The sequence below is a fragment of the Rhipicephalus microplus genome, chromosome X (genome assembly GCF_043290135.1).
Source record: "Rhipicephalus microplus isolate Deutch F79 chromosome X, USDA_Rmic, whole genome shotgun sequence".
In the NCBI taxonomy this organism is placed as follows: Eukaryota; Metazoa; Arthropoda; class Arachnida; order Ixodida; family Ixodidae; genus Rhipicephalus; species Rhipicephalus microplus.
Genome location: NC_134710.1, coordinates 76,259,205 through 76,280,763, shown reverse-complemented (window position 1 = coordinate 76,280,763; position 21,559 = coordinate 76,259,205). Strand labels below are relative to the sequence as shown.

The 21,559-nt window shown below is 44.8% G+C and overlaps 1 protein-coding gene across 1 annotated transcript in view; it reads left to right on the top strand.

The window, feature by feature from the left end:
* The window catches only part of LOC119176676 (uncharacterized), a 322,419-nt gene that overhangs the window by 114,219 nt on the left and 186,641 nt on the right, over nt 1–21,559 (top strand). Inside the window, exons 82-110 of the mRNA XM_075876363.1 lie at nt 2,674–2,849; nt 3,570–3,713; nt 4,114–4,285; nt 5,258–5,355; nt 5,847–5,990; nt 6,075–6,276; nt 6,960–7,027; nt 7,099–7,242; nt 7,530–7,699; nt 7,794–7,893; nt 8,007–8,150; nt 8,319–8,442; nt 8,709–8,842; nt 9,006–9,171; nt 9,286–9,354; nt 9,494–9,662; nt 9,743–9,826; nt 9,911–10,013; nt 10,138–10,269; nt 10,405–10,496; nt 10,754–11,032; nt 12,275–12,433; nt 12,903–13,032; nt 13,576–13,715; nt 14,471–14,639; nt 14,765–14,908; nt 16,718–16,906; nt 18,478–18,641; nt 19,728–19,873. Of these exons, the coding sequence (XP_075732478.1) occupies nt 2,674–2,849; nt 3,570–3,713; nt 4,114–4,285; nt 5,258–5,355; nt 5,847–5,990; nt 6,075–6,276; nt 6,960–7,027; nt 7,099–7,242; nt 7,530–7,699; nt 7,794–7,893; nt 8,007–8,150; nt 8,319–8,442; nt 8,709–8,842; nt 9,006–9,171; nt 9,286–9,354; nt 9,494–9,662; nt 9,743–9,826; nt 9,911–10,013; nt 10,138–10,269; nt 10,405–10,496; nt 10,754–11,032; nt 12,275–12,433; nt 12,903–13,032; nt 13,576–13,715; nt 14,471–14,639; nt 14,765–14,908; nt 16,718–16,906; nt 18,478–18,641; nt 19,728–19,873 (4,155 nt within the window). The remainder of the gene's footprint in view (nt 1–2,673; nt 2,850–3,569; nt 3,714–4,113; nt 4,286–5,257; nt 5,356–5,846; nt 5,991–6,074; nt 6,277–6,959; nt 7,028–7,098; nt 7,243–7,529; nt 7,700–7,793; nt 7,894–8,006; nt 8,151–8,318; nt 8,443–8,708; nt 8,843–9,005; nt 9,172–9,285; nt 9,355–9,493; nt 9,663–9,742; nt 9,827–9,910; nt 10,014–10,137; nt 10,270–10,404; nt 10,497–10,753; nt 11,033–12,274; nt 12,434–12,902; nt 13,033–13,575; nt 13,716–14,470; nt 14,640–14,764; nt 14,909–16,717; nt 16,907–18,477; nt 18,642–19,727; nt 19,874–21,559) is intronic.

The following is a 21,559-nucleotide window of genomic DNA, read 5'->3' as shown; positions in this document are numbered from 1 at the left end:
ACTAATATAGACTGCAAAATCGTTATTCGCGGATGACTGTATCATTTATAGAGAAATTAGAAATGACCAAGATCACTACTCGCTCAACAAATCAGCTTGTATTACAATAGTAAGGAAGAAGGAGCCTTCAAACTTTTGCTACACTATATATGGCACTACCCTGACCAGAGTACACAACCATAAATATTTAGGCGTAACAATTACGTCCTAGTTAAGGTGGGACGAGCACATTAGTAACATTACTTTATCTGCCACGTCAGTTTCACCGCAAGGGCGAAGCCATGATTGCGATAGCAATAACGTGGAACTTTAACCGCTAGCAGATCGAAACGTGCAGTGCTCTGCTCACGCACAAATGACGCACGAAAACAACATACACAGGACGAGAGCTAACTAACAACGCTTACAACTCAACGCTTAACGCGCTGTTTAGACAAAAACGACGCGCAAAATGTATTCACAGGTACAGACGTGAGTGCGAACTAACGAGTGTCCCCGTTGTTACTTTACTTTGTTTAAAAAGCGCACTCTTTTCGCAAACGGGGCCTGCCCAGAGAGCGAAGTTGACTTTTGTGGCCGAGACTTTTGTGGCCGAGACTCCGGTGAAAGACCAAGGCACATGATTCGCCCCACTGAAGGATAAGCGCGAGCGCACAAGCACCTAACCCCTCCCCCTACCCCCACGAGTGGGGCAAAGTACGTGTGGGAGATAAGCGCGCGTTGGTGCATCGCGACGAGCTGGATGCCGAGCGCGGGTGGCTTTTTCCTTTCTTGAGTTTTCCCATATATAGATACGTATACATATACGATGCATGACGGCAGCGTTCGCAACGGTAAAAACCAGCTGAAACTGTACATATATTTGCTATCGCAATAACTATTATTTTTTTCGCAGATCACTTTAAATGGCAACCTTGCCAACAAAGCTCCTAGCATACAAAACATTCATCAGGCCAATCTTCGAATACGAAAGTACAGTGTGGTTTCATCACACCCACACAAATATAAAGAAAATTGAAGCAGCACAGAGAAAGGTCATACGATTCATTCACTACAAATATAAGCGTGAACACTCACCCACTAATCTTCTAACGCTTTCTGAACTTCCCAAGCTAGAAGTACGAGTAAAACAGGTATGATTACAATTTATTTATCCACTCCTGCACAATTATTTTAAAATGTATATTTAAAATTACGTGTGTTATTCGCAAACACGAGCCGCAATATACAAATATACAAACATACACATTAGTACCATACAAATGCAACACTGATGTGTTTAAATATTCTTTTGTCCGGTTGTGATTCGTGAATGGAACATGTTGGCCCCTCACATCACTAACACTGAGTCATTGTCTCAGTTTGAGTCAGAAATTGAAAAACATTTCTTAGCTTTTTTAATAGCCACTATATGAGTAATGAAACTAGTTTGTAATCAGCCTTATTGTTGAACATCCCATTTTGTATGCTCTTGTATTTTGTTTATATAATATGTTGTGTAAATATTACTAGAGTACAAAGTTCCAAGTTCATGTTACTCTTATTTTAGTATTACTGATTTTTACTGTGATAAGCAATCGTAGCACCTGCACAGTCTGCCCACCTGCTATGGTCTCAGTAGAGACTGTCATTATTGCAAATAAACAAATAAATATATAAATACCAATACGAACAAAACATTGTATCCATACTCGTCAAGGTATGTTGTATTGAGTATAAACTGCATAACATTTCTTGCGTTAGGTTACTTATCAATGGCCTTAGATCGACTAGTTGGTTTTGCATATCAATTATGTAGATGTGCTTTGAAGACGTGGACAGGGAAGGTACAAAACGCACAACTCACTTGAAAAATTCTGCCTTCATCTTGTACATTATTGTTTTTTACAAAGAGACGGTCGACTACAGGCATCAAGCTACCTGACCACGAGTTCTGAGGTGCTTTAAAAAAAATAGGAAGGCAACCTTGTCAATAGAACAACGAAAAAATTAACCGCAACGTGAAAATTACTTTCATTCTATACATTCATCGTATTTCACACAATCTTAAGAAAGCTGCACGTAAGGGGAGTGTGAACGCCGTGTTTTCCGCCCCGAAAAAGTTATACAGGTTATTATACATGAAGTGAAATTCGTAAAATTATACATGAAGTAAAATTCGTCCACTACCAAAAGGCCGTAGTTTACAACATTTCGCTTTCTTGTAGAAAGGTACAGATAGTGCAAACTGGGCAATGCCTAAACGAGCGCCTAAAAGAACACAATACTAATGTCAGGAATGGTTCTAATGTCATCTCGCAACTCACTGCTCAAGACGCTCGTGCACCCCGAAATTTGATCAGTACACCGTCATATCCCACAACCGTAATCGATCCGCGAGACTCGTAGTAGAAACCAAATCGATTTTGGAACACGCAGATTCATGTGTCAGCATAGCTTCATTGTCATTATCTGAGAAAGAGCTGCAGTTTCTCAATGCTCATCGACTTGTAATGCGCATACCCTATGTCACGTGCTTCAGAGTATATATGTGACACTCCCTAAACATGTTGAAAGTGCGTTGTGTGTGTCCTGTCTCTTCCCTATCCACGTCTTCAAAGCGCACCCACATCCCCGACAAGGTTGCTTAGCTGTGAAACGGCAGTGCCACATTGCTGCGGTATTCAATCGCAGGACTTCGGCTGTTATGGAGGCCACCAGGCTTCAGCCACCCAAGTTCCTGTCGCAGCTGAACAGCATCGTAGGTCTGTCTGAGGGACAGAGCGCCCACTTCGAGTGTCAGCTCGTGCCGGTCAACGACCCTGACCTTACGGTCGAGTGGTACTTCAACGGCCAACTTCTGCGCTCAGGTACGTTTCGCAAAGCATTCGGCTGACAGAATCGGATTGGGATGTCACATACAATCCGTCCTTGTAATCGAGTTATAACCATGTCGCTAAAGACGTTGAAAAGAAGCACTAGGAAAGCACCAGCAAAGCTACTTCGTAAGGTGATCTGGCCCGGGACTAGTTTAAATGACCGAAAATTGTTTTGGCGTTCAATGCTTGTTCATGCTCATGCTGGTGTCATCAAGAAAATGACCTGATGGCTGAGTTATTGCATTGTTATGTTTGTTTGTTGGATCTGCAAAATGGGTTTTTGTTTCTGTGAAGTTCACATAAACTGAATTGATGATGATTGGAATGTTAATGTTGCCCTGCCACGCGCACCGTGCTAGCTAAGCCGCTGACATATATACGGGAGAGATCAACACGTAACAATGGTTGGCGTGATCCTGAAATGTCAGCTGAGGCATTTCTATTTCGCAATTTCGCAATGTCGCAATTTCCTCTTTTGTGCATTTTTTGTCGCGATAAATTCAAGTGCTGTTGCATGATGGCCGGCGCGACTACAGCTTATATTACATGCATGAAGATTGTATAGGCTGGAGAACTGATTGGTGGGTCAACACGTATTGTGTCTGTTCCGTATTTCTTTTTTTTTCTTTGCACAACCGTTCATGTAAAATGCGCTTCTCTGGGCCTACGTAATTCTTAAGAAAATCTGTAACGGGGCTCGTTTGTGTGCAGGTCACCGTTTCCGGACGTTCCATGATTTCGGTATTGTGATCCTGGACATCCTCTACTGTTACGGTGAGGACTCTGGTGAATGGGTCTGCAAGGCGACCAACAAGCTTGGCTCAGATGTGACACGTGCTACCCTTCAGTGCAAGTGTAAGTATTGCTTTGTTACGCAGTCACGCCTGAGAGCCGAGGTGCGCGGGGTTCAGAGTTTGACGAGATCCGCGTAACTTGCACTAGGTAAAGCATTTTCTAGGCTGCATTAAAGCAATCCATTGTTGCATGAATGTGCTACGGGGAATAATTGCAAATAGGGCCTAAGGAGAGAATATTTATGTCATGACTTTAAAAACAATTACGAAGTTAGTAACGCCGCAAAACGTTTCCAGTAAATATTAAACGCGGTCTTGTGCACAGCGCATAAGTGGGGTATTGGGTTATGTCAATAGTGTAGAGCATAATCTAGTGCTTTCGTGACCACTTGATAGTTTAGACATGCGATTATTATCGTTCGTTTATCGTTCGTTCATTTTGTTTTTTCTTTGCTTTGCAGCCAAGAGCTCTCTGATCCTGACTCCTCAACTTCCACCTGAAATGGCATCGGGAACACAGAGCATCATTGCCCTTGAAGAAAGCTTGTACCGCACCTCGGCGGTCGTAGAACCAGACGGTCCTGCTGAGGCACCTCGCTTCACTGTACCGCTGTCTAACGTCGAAGACCTGAGGTATTTAACTCGCTAAAGAGCCCTTACATTCTACAAGCATTTGCACTATTTCTGACTATGAACCATTATTACATCACCACTTATAGCTTGGAGGCTATTACCTCAATTCATGGCAACGGACAAGTAGTTTTTTTCTAAGAGAACCACTCTATTAAGTTGCATTACCTTGGTCATTATTAAATTAAATATCATGTTTGCAGCAGACTTTTATTTGGGCCTTCAGTTCTTAAGTAAAATCGATGGAAAGTGCAATATTTTGAACAATGAAGCCATGAAGTCTACAGCTCTGTAGTCCGCATTAAATAAAACAATATCTAAATCACGTAAACTGCCAAACAATGTATCTGAAGAGTACAAAAATGATGTATCTTGCACGCCTCTCTTGAATACCACGAGTTTATGCGTACGGTTCTGGCAAGTCTTTTGTAAATTTATAACGATAATAAATTAATTTGTATAACGTATTCCGCATTGTTGACGGAGCTGTATTTTACTGGTACGTATTTAATACATTTTCTAACAGGAGGTCCCCCTTCAGTCAAGTGCTCCAGGACCTCTTTCTGTGTGTTTATGTAAACATGTATGTTTTGTACGAAAGTAAAAGTAAACTGAAATATAATCATCAATTCATGTTAGTTAAAAATAATATGCTACATTTGTCAGCTTTCGTTGCTCTAACATATGCAGATTACGAAAAAGAGATATCTGTTGTAAGTGCAGAGGTACTGACTTGTGTGCTTCCGACTCATTCATCGTAAATGCGTTTAAAGCCAGAATCATAGTTTTGCCTTCTACAATCACTAAAACTTTACCTTCTCTCTTAAACAAAGAGTTGATGCCGATCGATACAGCAGTTGTGAAATATGAGCACTCCCGAATTTTGAACGTGTTTGAATAACCTGCATAGAACTTGACCCTGACCCTTAAGCGTCTTCTCAAACTCGCCATATTTGCGCACTTCATTCAACACAGGGAAGGAGACAATGCTCACTTGGAAGCTCGTTTGACACCAACAGATGACCCAGACTTGACCGTGGAATGGTTCAAGAACAACATGCCGCTGATGTCAGGTGAGCATTTCGGTCATCCTTGTTGTTCCCGTATATCGCGTCTGGCTGTGCCAACAGCGAAATGAGAAAGTCTGTGGTCTCTTAAGTGGCTGCGCATCTGAAAGAAAAACAATGCATATTTGCAAGATTATCTCAGCGTTTACTTCATACGCTATTTTGAGGCCTTTGTAAGTACGTTGCGAAATAATTCCTTAGCCAGGCGTATACAGGCACTGAATTTGCATAATTGGAGGGTAGTAGATCTCTACACTTTCTATTTCTTCATTAATTTTTTGTAAGGCCACACATCTTATCCGGAAAAACGCCACCTTCAATAATACGGCTTAAGCAGGATGTAATGCAAATCTAAATTGACCCATCAAACATTCGAGCTCCAACGTGAAAGGGTTGCTTGTTGCCCCGAAAGAAGCCCCATTTTAAGCCGCATATCTATGACACACACTAAGGTATGCTGCAGAAAGTAACGCCATATTTGTTTTTCAACGTACTAGGAACGAGAATCCGCACCATCAACGACTTCGGCTTCGTGGTGCTCGAGATGAGTCCCGTGTATCCAGAAGACTCCGGTGTCTACTCGTGCCGAGCTCGAAACCGCTTCGGAGAGGCTGTCACCAGCTGCACTCTGAAATGCCAAGGTACGACAGAAATTAGCTCATACCTTCGTAATGTCGCGGTAAAGTCGGCGCGATTATTAAAATACAACAAATGTCTTTTTGCAGGAAAGCGCAGCGTTATTTTGGAAACACAGCTGCCAGAATCCATGACTCCCGGTATTGATAAGATTGCCAAGTTCGAGGAAGTTTCCTCCGCCAGGATTGGCGAAACCTGGACCGACACAGACGTGTCTCAACCACCCAAGTTCATCACTACACCACAAGATCTGACACTGGCTGAGAACTCCTTGGCTCATTTCGAGTGCAGGTACGCAAATACTTTACGAAACCCTTGCTTTATTTTCCTGCAATTGTGTCATTACTGTGAGCAAAGCAAGGTACGTGTACTCGAAGAGCACAGGTTCAAACAGCAAGTAACTTCACAACTTCATGGTACGTATTACCGAAAGGAAAGCGTAATCGTGAAGTTATTTCCTACGTATAAGTGCTGCAATACTCAAAAAGTGCCAGCTTTGTCAGAGAAATGGGCACCAGGTTCTTGGGAAATTACGGCATCGCGGGATTTTCACAAGCATGAAGCGCACAGCAGTAAACTGCAATAGTTCGCATTTTTTCTTTTTTTCTGCTGCGCGAACAACAAAGGCCCACGCGCGTGCTCACGCGTGCATGCACACGCATCGCGCTCACTAGAGGGTAGTCGCAGCCAAGACATCTCGTGAATTCCCGTGACAGATAACCACAGCTGAAATATATCTTTAACGAATAATGGGGTGCCAGAATTTCCCCCTTGCTGTGCTAGGTTACGATATCCTAAAGCGTTGCAAGTGCTTATAGCCAACAAATGTGTCGTATTGCGTGGCTCAGTATGTATTGTCATGCTGTTAAATCTATCAAGTTCAGTCAATAGATCAGATAGACTCCAGTACGTCATGGTAGTGGAACACGGAGACCACCAGCTAGGCGTTCTTTAAACCCGTCTTTTCGTTGCAGGCTGACGCCAGTTGGCGACCCTACACTGAGAGTGGACTGGTACCACAATGGCAAGCCTCTTGTCACCGGTGAGTAAATAATGAGAATTGCGGAGAGGATGAGCAAATGCAACAATGTTTCCTCCACACACCTTGCTCAGGCTCTCGAGTGAAGACAATCAGCGACTTTGGCTACGTCATCCTGGAAGTGGCGGGTGTCTACCCACGAGACTCCGGTGTATACACGTGCAGAGCCGTCAACAAGGTCGGCGAAGCATCGGTGTCGTGCAAGCTCAACGTCAAGGGTACGAACATATATGCTTTTACGTAGAGTGAAAATGGGTATCACTGCTTCTTTATATAGCGAAACCAAAGTTATCTAAAATACTTTGAATCCACCCACTATGATGTATTTGAATGCCACAAAGCTGCTTAGGGACATTAAGCACAATTAATAATTAAAGCAATGATAAAGCTGCTAAATAAAGCTAGAGCTGCCATAAATTTACACATAATTTGTTCAAATAGCAACAGTACACGTTATGTTACGCTACGTATGAAACATACGCAATTTTACATTTCATCTCTGTAGGCAAGCAGTCCATTGTCATGGAACCACAGCTACCTCAGGAGTTCCGTTCTGGCTATGAGAGCATTCAGAAGTTGGAAGAATCTATGTACCGAACCGAAGAGAAGATCTTCGATGACGACAAGAAGGAACCACCAAAATTTGTTACACAAATTCAGTCTCTTCTCGACAAGGTAAGGATTGTGAAAATGATATAAGTTATGCCCTAAGCACATTGGTCCTGAGTTTAATATCTCGCTGTTTGTGTGTGTGTTTCCATACAAAAAGGTGGAGGGTGACAGCGCTCACTTCGAATGCAAGCTTATCCCAGTTGGAGATCCAAATATGAAGGTAGAATGGTTCCTGAATGGACGCCCACTGGTTACTGGTAAGCTGCACATTCCGACCATTACTTTACTCATAAAGTGGGTTTTATTTTTATTTTGTTGTTCAAAACTTCGCTGTTTGTCTCTAATTGATATCGTAACATTATTTACGCAGGCACACGTGTTCATACGATCGATGACTTCGGCTTCGTGGTGCTAGACATCGACTGGTTGTTCCCTCGAGACTCTGGAGAGTACATGTGCCGCGCCACGAACCGTTGGGGGTCTGACATGACCAAGGCAACTCTCAAAATCAAAGGTAACATTTAAAATATAAGCCTGTGGGACCCTTTTTGAGTGTTTTTCGTTTGTATGATTTATTAAAGCACCTGTGTTTTATGCGAGCTCAATATCCCACTCTAAATACGTCATGCTGCGAGGGTTACGGGGATGTAGAAGAGAACAAATCTCATATTTCAATTTTCAGCCAAGAAAGACATCATTATGGACAGCCAGCTGCCACAGGGAATGAACGTCGACAAGCTGCGCGACTTGGAATACCCGACACCTCAAGAAGAAACGGTTCAGGAGCAGGAACCGGTTAAGCCCAGGTATTAAAAACAAACAGCGAGCCTATACATAAAAAACCTTGCAGTATTTGAAATACGAAAATCTCAATGAATAAAATCTAAAGTTTACGAGTTACATAATGCAGGCATGACTGAAAAAAGAACAAAATACAAGTTGTATTTGTTCCCTTTCTTCTTTTTTTTTGTCTTAAGTGATGCCACTTGCCGAATGCTCATTTACCAATTACCCCAGTCCACTCTTTTACGAAGGACCTGTCCAGCTACAAACTATTATGTTCTTGTCCTAGGTTCATCACTCAGATACAGCCTCAACAAAACCTCAATGAAGGTGACTCAGCTCATTTCGAGTGTCGCTTGGAGCCCATCAACGATCCGAAGTTGAGGGTGGAGTGGTACCACAACGGACAACCCTTGAGATCAGGTACTGAATATTGATATACACTACATAATGAGTGATACACAACAATAATAAGAAAATATATGCAGTGAATTATTTCATTCTCATTTCAAAGCTTTTTATCAATATTTGACGGGAACTTTGTTAAATAATGGATATCTGCCTTTCTCATTCTGTATTCCTTCAGGCCACCGCTTCAAGACCACACACGACTTCGGTTTTGTTGCGTTGGACGTGTTGTATGTCTACCCCGAGGACTCTGGAACATATGTCGCCCGGGCTGTAAATGACGTAGGCGAAGACCAAACCCAGGCAACTCTCAGGTGCACAGCGAAGCCAAAACTGGACTACAGGTGAGAGCGAAGCAAAGCGTGAAATAACATTAAGCAATATATATTAAACGCATAGTTATCAGTGGCTGCATCAAGAGTCATATTTTTGTCAATGTATTTGGACGTTTTTTTCAGAACCCAACTTCCCAAGGATATGAAGGATGGTGTCAAGAAGATCGCTGAAATGGAAGCTTCGTGGCAGCGGTGAGCATTGATTTTCTCGTTAGGATTACATCCCCGACTTCTTGGTGTAGTTAAAAATTCTTATCCAATGTCAAAACCACCAAGAAACAGACCTGCTTCCGCAAACCTGAACATCACATGCTTTGTTTTTCGATTTCAGCACTGAAACCCAGGAAGAGGTAGAAGAGGAACCAAAGGCTCCAATGTTTATTATGAAGCCAGAACCCCAAGTGGTTGTTGAAGGTGAATGGGCCAAGTTCCAGTGCCGTGTCATAGGTCACCCCAAGCCAAGACTCATCTGGGTTTTGAATGGGCACACGGTCATTTCTGTAAGCAATTCAACAATATCCTTGACATATTCTTCTTACTTGAGTAGCAAATGCAATTTAACCAAGCTCTATTTATCTAGGGTTCGAGATACAAGCTGACGTATGACGGTATCTACCACCTGGACATCCCAAAGAGTAGGCAGTACGACCAAGGAAAAGTAGAAGTAAGGGCTTCTGTTTCAGTAAAGCCAAGCGTGTTTGTTTTTTTTCTGCGTCGACTTGTTGTGGACAATAAACTTATTCTGCAGGTTTTCGCGAGAAACTTCTGTGGGGAAGCCTACTGTTTCACGACATTGGAAGTTCGGCCTAAATTTGATGACTACAGAGCCGTTCTCAAGCATTCTCCAAAGCGTGAGTACAAAACTTCCTTACCACAAAACGTTCGCACGCTTAAAGTTGGCACAGTCTCCCTTAGAAACAGTACATTTGAAATGGCAATAAATGACACCGCTTGATAAGCAGTTTGACATTGCAGCGTGGTATGACCAAGACGTCAAGTCTTACCAAAAATACCGACATGAGACTGAGCTGCAACGGGTGTTCGAGGAAAAACTCACTCCTGGAGGTACCCGTGTTGACGTATGGAAGACTGAAGAAGGCCAACAAGGTACGAAGACAGACAGGTCTCGCTGATGACAGTGCTTTTACGACGGCTTAACTAGACGCGCATGTTTCTGTATTTAAGGTCAGGCGGTGTTTCAAAGGGTTGCGAGTGTGATGTCACGTATGTGTTGCGTTTCAGGCGAACACCAAAAGATCAAGAAGAGAATAGAAGAGGAAGAAATTGAAAGGATGAAGCCAAAGGTGGAACGCTTCAAGACGGACTCTATTTACGTAAGCTGGTCTTCATGACATCTGCTAGCAATAAAGAAATAGAAACAAAAAAGTATAACAATGAAACATCTACGTGTGTTAAACAGTCTTTTTGTTTACGTTCGCTGAACGATAAATAACAAATGAATTTTACACGTTAGCAGGCCGCTTCACCTGCTCGCGAGTGTCTGCCATACTACCGCTGCTTCAGCATCTGTTTTTGCGGAAGGTGTAAGTAAGAGTGCCGCTGACTCCTTGCCTTCTTCGTCATTCTGCAGTACGACGCGCGCACGGGCGAGAAAAAGGTGGAGACTGGCTCCCAGGCACAGTACATGGCCAAGTACTTCGAGACCGAAGCGGAAAAGCAGCAGCGCGGTGCCAGCGGCATCGCGCCGGAGTCGGTGGTGCAGGGCCGCGAGGTGCACACGACCACGCAGCGCCAGACACAGAAGGAGCAGCAGGGTGACCTGGAGATCACCCGCAAGAAGACGCTCACCGAGACGCTCGAGCAGGAACACAAGGGCGTCACCAAGGAGCAGCGCGTGCAGGGACCAGCGGTGAGCGCGCTTCCTTTCCTGCTCTGCACCGTGAACCCCCGAGCCACCACCACGTAACCGATGTAAATATTAATAGGGGGGAAACATTCGCCTCATACTCATAATAGGGGGGAAACATGCACCTCATAATAGGGGGGAAACTGCTGCTCATACATTTTGCTTCAGCCATAATGAAACAGCCTATTGCCTCACACGGTGCGGCGTATTGTAAAACTTGGTGCACTAATCCAAAGAATTCGAGTGTTGTAATTGATCATCAACGTTGCTTTTTTTTTACTTTGTCTATGCTGACATGGAGTGTAGTTGGCGAATCAGTTACTGAGAACCGCTAACTGTGCAAGGCAAATTTGGCTGTTGAAAACTTGAAGTATTTGTGTTCCTGAAGAGTACCTATATTGGAAGTTTTTTCAGGTAGTATCAACCTCCATCTCGACAAACCGTGCCTCTCTGATCTTTTATCTTTATATATTCTACCTCCATCTGCCATGGAACTTCGCATGTCGTTGACGTTCTGCTGCCGTGGTCACCCTGTCGGGTTATATTCCCAGCTCTTCGCTATCTTATTGAACTGGAAAGTAAATGCAAAAACGTTATAGAGTAGCGTGCTTTATGAGCACATTAAATGTTCACAGCTGGTCGAAACTAATCCGCAGTCCTTAAACATGATATCGCGCAAACCCCACTGTGTATCCTAGGGACGTTGACTCTCACAATTTTTTTGCGTAACTTTCTATCTGTAAGATCTCTAGCACAACAACGTGCACAATATGGTTTCATTTGTTTATTTCTGTTCAATTGGTAGCTTTTTTTTAACTCTTGCAGTACAGAATACATGACTCTCACTACCTATGCGTTATATTGTCACTATACGCAAACCAATAAAAATTGCTACAGGGTGTGTGATGAAACGCACAACACCGAGAAACACCACTGAGAGATCAGGGTCATGATAAATGATTCGCGAGAATGTGAGCTAAAACTGATAACGGCAAGAAGAGGCAGTTCAAATTTGGCGATCCCAGACAGGAGAAGTGTACTTGCCGTCGAAAAACAATTGTGATCATGGGGTCACGCGATGGCAATCTCTCGAGACGTAGCCAACCGGGACACTGCGCAAGACCTATTCGCGACAGGACGTGTTAAAAGGCTAGATGGATGAACTCCAAGAGCCGTTATAAATAGCGCGTTTGCCCATGCGAGTGAGTGGAAAGCGAAACCATTCGTTGTGTTTTCCGTCCACAGCAAGAGTCGAAGCCTCCTGTATTCACCAAGAAGCTGCAGCCATGCCGCGTTGAGGAGGGCCACGGAGCCAAGTTCCAGTGCACGTTCACCGGCCAGCCGACGCCGAAGGTCACGTGGTACCGAGAGAACTTCCCCATAACACCATCACAGGACTTCCAGGTGAGCCTGCACCACCCGCACTCCTCCTTCTGCTTTAGTAGGCACTTGAACTGCAGCGACCATACATCAATCACATCTTAGGTACAACGATGACGTTTGCAATAAAATCTGACGCTGCAGATTATAGGAATGATAAATTATTCATAATATTTTCTTTCTTTTTACAAAAAGTGAAGTCGGAGTGACCTACACGTTACTGGAAAAGAAAGAGAAAAGGGAAGTTGATCGGTGGCGGATAAACTGGGCTTTTATTGTTAGAATAAAAATTTATGGGAAAAAATGCAAACTGGAAAAAAAAACTAATAGTGTATGTGTGTACGGAACAAGGCCATCAACGTTTCTTTTTGCTCTGAATTCCTACAGACTACCAACATGGTTATGTGTTGCTTCTCGTTAACCCCCCCCCCCCCCCGTAGAGAAGAAATAAAAATGCGCCCCTCATTTTTGCACGTCTTCTTTTCTCTTCCAGATCGTGACTACTGATACCACATCAACGCTCATCATTCGCGAAGTTTACGTCGAAGATTCTGGCGTCTTCTCGGTCAAGGCGGAAAACCGTGGAGGCTCAGCCAAGTCTTCGGCTAACTTGGTTGTTGAAGGTTCGTTCCTCACATATCGTTGCTTAAAACCATCGTCTTGTTTCTTACGAGCCAATGGTAGTCTGTGGTTTTTAGAGTTTAAAGCAGACATTGATTACAAAGCGACTACAATCCAAAGTAGTTGAGATTGCAAAGCATGAAATCGCAAACCAAGCCGGAGCATATGCTCTGAAATCTGTCAGTAGTACACAATGGGAAATATTGTTTTTTTTTCTGAGAAACTACGTATCAAAAATAAAACGGAAAGAGAATGAAGTAAAATGTTGCAAGCGTAGTCTTCTAATAAAGCCGGGGTGGCGAAACTCGCAGCCGAGATTAATGAAACTGTTTATCCTTGAAAGTTTCTATGCTAATCATGATGCAGCTCTTTCATTGATGACACGGTTACTTCCACCGGTGCGCGCGAAATGCCAGATGATGAACCATGCACGAAACCCCGTAGTGCCCATAATCAAACTTCGCAAGGAGATCAATTTATGCCCCAGAAGCTGTTTGCATAACGCCGCGTACTAATTTTAGCGCCGTTGCTTTGCATTTCCGCAGAGAGGCGAGAGCAACGCAGCGGAGTCGTGCCTCCAAATTTCACCAGGACTATCCAGGACGTTTCGTCCAAGGCCGGAAAGTTGGTCCGCCTCGACGCCAAGGTCTCGGGATCGAAGCCTTTGGATGTCTATTGGCTGAAGGTAAAGTGCCTCTGTAGGGTGACCTATGCTCAGATATAGCATTCGTGCATTGTCCGAGATTATTCGGATACTACTCGTATTAGGACAGGCAATCTTTTTAAAACATGCTTGAAAGCATTCGCCGCTGTGCTACTTGGTTCGTTCGTGTTAAAATATTAGCGAAGAAAAATAACAACAAATGTATATGCTATTTTTTAATTGTTACCTCGTTGACCAAGCTTCAAGGACGTCCAAAAAAAAAAGGGGGGGGGGGTCAGCTCCATGTGATTAGGAAAACCTGACGTCGTCCACATGGTGCGTTATGCTATAAAAGATTGCGCACCATGAACGTAATAATTCAATACTTGATTCTTTCCTTGAAAATCTAACGGTACATAGCTTAGCTGTGCTTGTACACTTGAATACTGCTGCTTTTTTTTTAGATTTTAGAACAGGTTCTAGTTGCATCATCTTAGTCCACCAACGTCGTGTATTTGCGACTGAAATTCCACTAGAAAGTAAAAAGGCTTCGCAACCTTTTATTTTTTCTTTGGTATGTTTTTGTTGTGCTAACTCAACTGTGACGTCAAAGCGCGCTATTCACGAATCCGTCAGCCAGCTAATTTTGAGAAGTCATAAACACGAGGACAATGAAAGCCGGACAGTTGCGGTCGTTTAAACGAAGGCAGATTTACGACCGTCAAAATGACAGCGCTTACGAAACGAGCGTACGCACAGTTTCTGAGCCCCGTCATGTGTGGTCGTGGTCTCCGCAGAATGGCAAGAAAGTAACGCCCGACGTGTCGCACAAGATCGTGGAGGAGGACGACCTGTACACTCTGCTCATTTTGGAGGCCCAGGCGGACTCGGACTCCGGAAGCTACGAGTGTGTCGCCATCAACTCGGCGGGAGAAGCGCGCTGCCAGGCTCACGTGGTGATCGAAGGTTAGTGCGCGCTGCCACAAATAGCGCCCCTTTTTACGACTGCCCTTCCGCCGCCAAGAAAAGCAGCGCTTGCCATAGGTCAGCCGTTCCGACTGGGTTTCACCGGTGCCCCAACTTCTGCGCAGGCGCCAAGCCCAAGACGCCGCCCACGAGTCCCAAGGAGGCGCCCGGAGACCAGAAGCCACCCACAGTGACTGAACCGCTCAAGCCCCTAGCCGTCAAGGAAGGCCAGAGTGCTGTCTTCCGTTGCAGGATACCAGCCGTCCCTGGTGAGACCACGCTGCATTTTTTTGTATACGTTCCATTCATCGTCGTTATTTGTAGCGTGTAAGTCTGCTTGCATTTGTTGTTCACAGCATGCAGATAACTTCGAGCGACGTTCAGCAGGCTATACATGTCCTGAAGCTTTACCTTTGTCACCGCGAGTGCCTTCAGCCTTTTTGTTAACAGTTGACCATGAGCTTTACAAGATACGAATAGAAGGAAAGAAAGAGCATTGTTCATCATTCAGATTTTTCTATCAACAAAAGTGGCGCTCTACAAAAGCGCACACCATAGGTCTATAGGAAGGCCATAATTTGGAATCTACATAAAGCGACGCTTTATTTCATAAAGCACTCTTTCAAATGCTCTAAAACACAGTACGTGTCACGACGCATTTTGTAGCATGTCAGTAATGTGCCTGCAAGAAGATTCAGCGAAACGCTAGAACGTTCGCTATGCTCCTCTATTGAATAATGCCGCCGAGTAAAGTGAACAAGTCCTGAAGATAATGCAATATGGTGCTGAGCAGTATCCGGGACGAGTCCACTTTACTAGGAAAGAGGATGACCAAGTAGACGCGCCACGAAAATGAGGGCATTAAAAGTTTCGTTTTAATAAAACAAATATGCGTTTGAAGACGGGTATTGTCTCACTAAGAACATTTAGTACCGTTTCTCGATGTGCTGAGTAATTCTGTAGAAGCAGAGTCGGCAACCAGCCCACTTTCAGAGGTAGCTCAGGTGGGACTACACATAACTCACTGATACACATCAGTGAGGAACCGTGTGCTCTCTCAACCATTGAAGCCTTACTCACGCTCTCTCGAACCATTGAAGCTTTACTAACAAGCTCAAACCCACACGCTTTTAATTAGAAGTTCAATCATATACATGAGCAATGGTTATGTTGCTGCTAATGTAGCCAGGCAGCACGATCAGGAAACTCCGGCAAGGTTTCGCAATGAATGCTTTACTTTGTAATGCTCTGTAAAATCAGCTGGCATCACCTACGAGTGTATTGCTGTTTTTTTTTTCTTTCCAGGCTGCTTAAGATATAACTTACTCGTGTTCACTGAACGGGTACCTCTGTACCTCGTTGGCGCAAAGACGATGTGGAAAGCATTCGGAGTAACTAAGTGTCGTACGATTGGTAATGGTAGACGAAGAATAAAACAGCGCTAAAGACGGGAGGAGAGGAAGACACATCCACGGTGTCGATGTATGTGTATTCTCTCACCCCGTCTTTAGCGCTGTTTTATTCTTCGAGTCTACCATGCCGCACTAACCAGCCCAATTTAGCACACCGATAGGTACTGTGTAATCTTTTCGGGAGGAAGCTAGATTTCCTCGACAATTGGTTCGAACACATTAACTCTTAGTTATCCTCGAGAATCGCAACAAGCGAAAAGGAACGTTAAGCAGCTAGTCAAGATTATGCTGACCGAGACGCATTATTGTTTACGCAGAAGCAATACCTCGGCTTGCTCTGCATGCCAAATAATTAAATCCTAACCATCAAGAAAGTGGTTCAGCATTCGTGATTTAAAGAATATACGCAACAACTGCCCAGAGTATAGCAGTGAATAGCGATAGCCAAGAACCTGAACCAAGTTGCACCTGGGTTGGCTATAGTGTGCTGGTGAAGATGATATGACTTCTGACCAGAGGGCGCAAAGTTTATTTAGCTGTACATCATAACGAAGCGCTACTCAGCTTTTCAGGAAGGGCGAATTTCATGATGTGCCATCACTTAGGCCAGAAAACGAGCCTTGTACTCGACATTGTCTGAACTCTCGCCATGCTTGTCCATTGCAGGAGCGCAAGTGAAATGGTTTCGAGGCGACCAGCAAGTCAAGCAGTCCCGGTACTTCCGCATGTCCCAAGAGAACAACCTATTTACGCTCAAGATCTCTGAAGCGTTCCCCGAAGACGAAGGTGTCTACAAGTGTGTCGCCACAAATCCGGCGGGCACTGTGTCGACCAGCGCCAACCTTAAAGTTATCGGTATGGCCCATATTATTCACCTTTGCCATTATACAAACTGCCTTTGCCTGGTTGGTGATCTGAAGAGCACTGTAGGCAGGAAATGACCGTTAGGGCTCATTCACTCCGAAGGCGGTGCTGCAAAGCGAGGGCTTTTCGAAACGGCGAGGCGGTGAGCGCGTGAACCTGTTCAGACTGCATGCCTTTTTTGGCTGGCCGCGTGGCAGAAGAGGCGGGCATCTCACGCTTTTGCGCACGTGTCGCTATGGCGGGGCGATGCTTCTCTCAAACGTACACCCGCGCCGCCACCGCGCTTCCGCTGCGTGCCATTCTGATTGGCTGCGGCAAAGGGGCGATCCTCGGCAGGTGGCAAAAAATTGCTTCGAGAGCGATCGCCCTTGTCGTCTGGTTTTAACGCGACAGCGAGAGCTCGTGTCACAGACCCTCCACCATCGGCGTCGGCGTCAGCACCGTTGGTTGTGAGCGAAAATTGTCCGTCGAAAATTGAGAACCAAGCAAATAAAATAAAGAATAAAATTTTCTGTCCCATTGAGGATTGAACCCCGGCCGTTCGCACGGCAAGCAGGTGTCTATCACGAAGCCACGATGTTACAGCTGCCCCGAGAAAAAACACTACATAAATACCATGTCGTGGAAGGAGTCAACGCATTTCGTTCAACGGGTGTCACGACGAAAACTAGCCCCTTCGGCAATTTGTAGACCCATTTGGGATGCTATCAAACTACGTCAAAATGGGCCAGGATAGTGCAGCCATCGCCCCTACAAACTCGCAGGCACTTTCAAACAGCTTTAAAAATGGACAACTATGTCCATCTATTTCATCAAGCAAACAGCAAACGCTAGATAATGTGCTGCCATCTGTGAGGCATTGTAGGACTCTCCACGGCCTGCGACATGGCGAGCGCGCGGCGTGTATCTTGGAGGCCGTGCGACTCCTGCTTTATTAAAAACCTGTATGTACTATTCGCGCGCGCGTGCGTGTGTGTGTATGTGTGCGTGTGTGACAAAACATATTAATAAGTGTGCACTTAATGGTTGAAGGGTGTACTAGGGGCCGGATTTCGCTATCGTGTTCAACTCTTAAAGGCGAAGCTTAAGGGTCCCCTGGAGAGGTGGTTTTCCCCGCTTTCCGCGTTGCCGCCTCGTCGCTTTGGCTGCCCCGCCTTCGGTGTGAACGAGCCTTTACTGTAGATTTTTCAGCCGCATGACACCTGACCCTGTAAAAGTTCACTTATTGGTTGCTTTATAAGCAATATCTATCTATCTATCTATCTATCTATCTATCTATCTATCTATCTATCTATCTATCTATCTATCTAACTATCTATCTATCTATCTATCTATCTATCTATCTATCTTTCTATCAAAACGTTATCGCAGCCTCATAAAAGTGCGTTCCGAAAAGTATGAGCTTGTAGCTTTCCAACGAGTGCATAAATCAGTACAAGAAGGTCACTGCGGGTTAGCCACAAGTCTAATAATGAAATGCATATCTAGGAAAGGAGGTGAAACCTGTCTAAAACTGATGAAACTGATTATGAAGTCTAAAACTGGGCCTCTCTTCAACGCAGTGCCTGAGCTAAACGAGGTGCCGCCGACGGTCACCCCTCTGGCCGATTTGACTGTTCCCGAAGGCTCGCCTGCCCGCTTTGTCACATCCCTGGGAGGCGTGCCACCACCCAAGGTCATCTGGGTCCGCGAGGGCCATATCATCAAGCAGTCCCGCGATTTCCAGGTAAGCTTCCAGCTCAGGCCTTACATTTCCGGATTCAAACCATTTCACTAGTGACCATTTTTACTGATAATGTATCAGAAGAAAGTACTGACGCATTATCAGTACTATCATACGGGGCTCAAACATGGATGATAACAATGAAACTGGATAAAAAGTGTAGGACCGGGCGGGGTGCAATGCAACGAGAGACGATAGGTGTATTATTTAGAAAACAGAGTACAGCAGAATGGGTCGAAGAATAAACGGTGTAGTCGATATTATGCATTAAAAAAAACAACTGACCGGTCACGTTACGCGAAGGACTGGCAACCGTTGGTCAGTTCGAGCGACGATGGAAAGGATACCAATGGCTGGGAAACACAGCCGAGCACGGAGAAAGTTGAGTGGGGCGGCAAAACTGGGGGTTCGCAGACATAAAACAAAATAAGTTCCTTTTTTTTCTCCTTTTTTTTCTCTCCCAATTCTCTATTTCTTGCCCCTGTTTCTCCTTCCCCAGCGCTGCGTAGCAAAACGGATTTGGTTAATATTTGGTTAACCTCCCGGACTTCCTCTTCTGTCTCTCAGTTCTAAGGCAGGGCAGGGTAAATTTGACATCAGTGAGAGAGGCCTCCGTGCTGGCGAGGACGATGATGATAATAATGACTCAGAGTATACGCCGCAATCAACGAAGGGAATCGATCTTCATCGCTGTCGTGAGCAGATAACATTTCAAATGATAATGTTTCAATATACAATCGGTCTAAAGGTGTTCTGATTGTGGCGTAGCTGCATACGTAACGCTAAAAGTGGTTTCAGAAGGTTCGTTCAACTATAGCTGCGCAAGGTATACCATGTGGGCATTACGGATTTATTTGTGCATGCCCGAGAAGCTAACCAAAAACTCTGTTTAGTCGCGTGCAGGTTGTGCATGATGAACTCACACGGCGCTGTTTTTGATTACCATTAGTTAAACGACCAATGCCCGGCGTCTTTACCTTCAGCGTAAGGTTGCGATATTTGAGCGAGGGTCGTTTCGAAGTTTCGTTGATGCGAAGTTGGCAGCCGCCCAAGGTCAAGAGCTCACGTGCCTCTCCTGTTTCGTTGCAGATGAACCAAGACCAAGGCTCGGCGTCTCTGGTCATCAGGCACACGTATCCCGAAGACGAAGGCGTCTACGTTTGTCGTGCCACCAACGCCTCGGGCCAAGCCGAGACCTCTGCCCGGCTTACCGTGCAACGTAAGGCCAAAAAGTAGAGGTCGCGCCCTGGCCTACTTGCTCGCTTAAAGCGCTCCGTTATTTCGGAAAGCTGTGCATTCAAGCTGCTAAAACCGAGAGAGATAACAGCAAAAAAGAAAGTTTGGCTCCTCACTTTCGCGTTCCCTAACTTAATATTAGCATTTTCCCCCTATGCGCCGTAATGTTGACGCGAATGCATTATTGATGAGATATTTATTCATTTCTCAAGTCATTTTTTATACTTTTGGTTGCTTATCATTTACTTTCTCCCTAACTTCGAGAGTCCTGAATTTCTAACCGGAATCTATTCACGCATCATTCGCTTCCGGTTGTTCGCTACTTATTTTGGTTCAGCGTGTTTTGTAAACTGAAAGAAGAAATAACATTTCATAAGCATAGGGAACGTTCCGTTTCTCCCTTTCTATACAGCGAAGTCGTTACGTTCACACCTAACAAGTTTATTCGTTTGGTTAACAGGATTCTGCCTAACAGAAGGGTGAAGGTTTGTACATTACTGACATTTCTACTGTATGTACTCGCGACAAAGGTTCTTTTATTTCTTCTCTCTTTCCTGCAACTACTGTTGCAGCATTGCACATTTGAGGTCCGATGATTCTTAACAGAAAGGACACGCAGTCATTACCGCAGTACCGCTACTAGATGTGCATTAGTGAGGAGCCTTACAATTTGTTCTACATATGGGGCTATTAACACTTTCGCTTAGTGCGTCCATTCGAAACCGATTGGCTACCATCGCGTGGTTCGACGATTGACGTAAGCCGCGAGATAATCGGCACCGACGGACTGTCACGAGACCATTAGGTAGTTTAGGCGATATTAACATGATTAACCAATCGGCGAGAACGAGGCTTTACACTGCCAGCCACGTGGAGATGTGATAGCTGCTTCTTACGACTCTCTCGGTCGCTGTTCTTTTACGTTTTGTTCTGTTCTTCGCGAATCGCCACACTAGTCACGGTCAGCAGTCACGGCAGCGGTGGACGCCGTTGCGCACCCCAACTGTACGCGCAACTCGGCAGTAGGCTATAGACCAGCGGCAGGCTCATGCGCTCCGTCCTAGACAACCATGTGGCCGATACCTGTAGCGATTGCTTGTGGAAGAGAAAATTTCAATAAAACCAAGTTATGCAAACATGGTGTGTCTGATTTAGGCTTGCTCTCTCAGACTCACACTTTGTCGGAACTTCGACATTTGCATGCTTTTTTTCTCTTTTAATTCTGATAATTTTTTGCTCTCGACTAATTTCGATTCTGGCGTTGATTTGCAACTCAATAACCTCTTAATCAAACTCAATCGCAAAATCTTTTACTTTTACTTTTTTTTATTTCTTCGAAGCATGCAAAGACCGAAAGAACATAAAAGCATTGGCGGCCTAAAAGTGTGAGGGAGATAGGCCTACATCTGACACAGATGTGCTGCTCTCACAGCTCAGCGAAAAAGGAAAAAAATGAAAAAAAAATGCCCTGTGCCCGATAATGTCGCACTCCTCCCTGTTAGCTGCTCAATTTGGTCAGGAGGTCTCTCCTCCACAACCGATGAAGGCCGTCCGTCCCTGAGCGTTGCACGCTTTTAGGCCCCCACCCAGCCGCGCCTCGTTTCTGCTCGGCAGTCGCTGCAAAAGCACAAACCCTGCATGGCTGGCGCTCGCCGCTGCGCTGCGGCTCAAAACGCAACAACGCG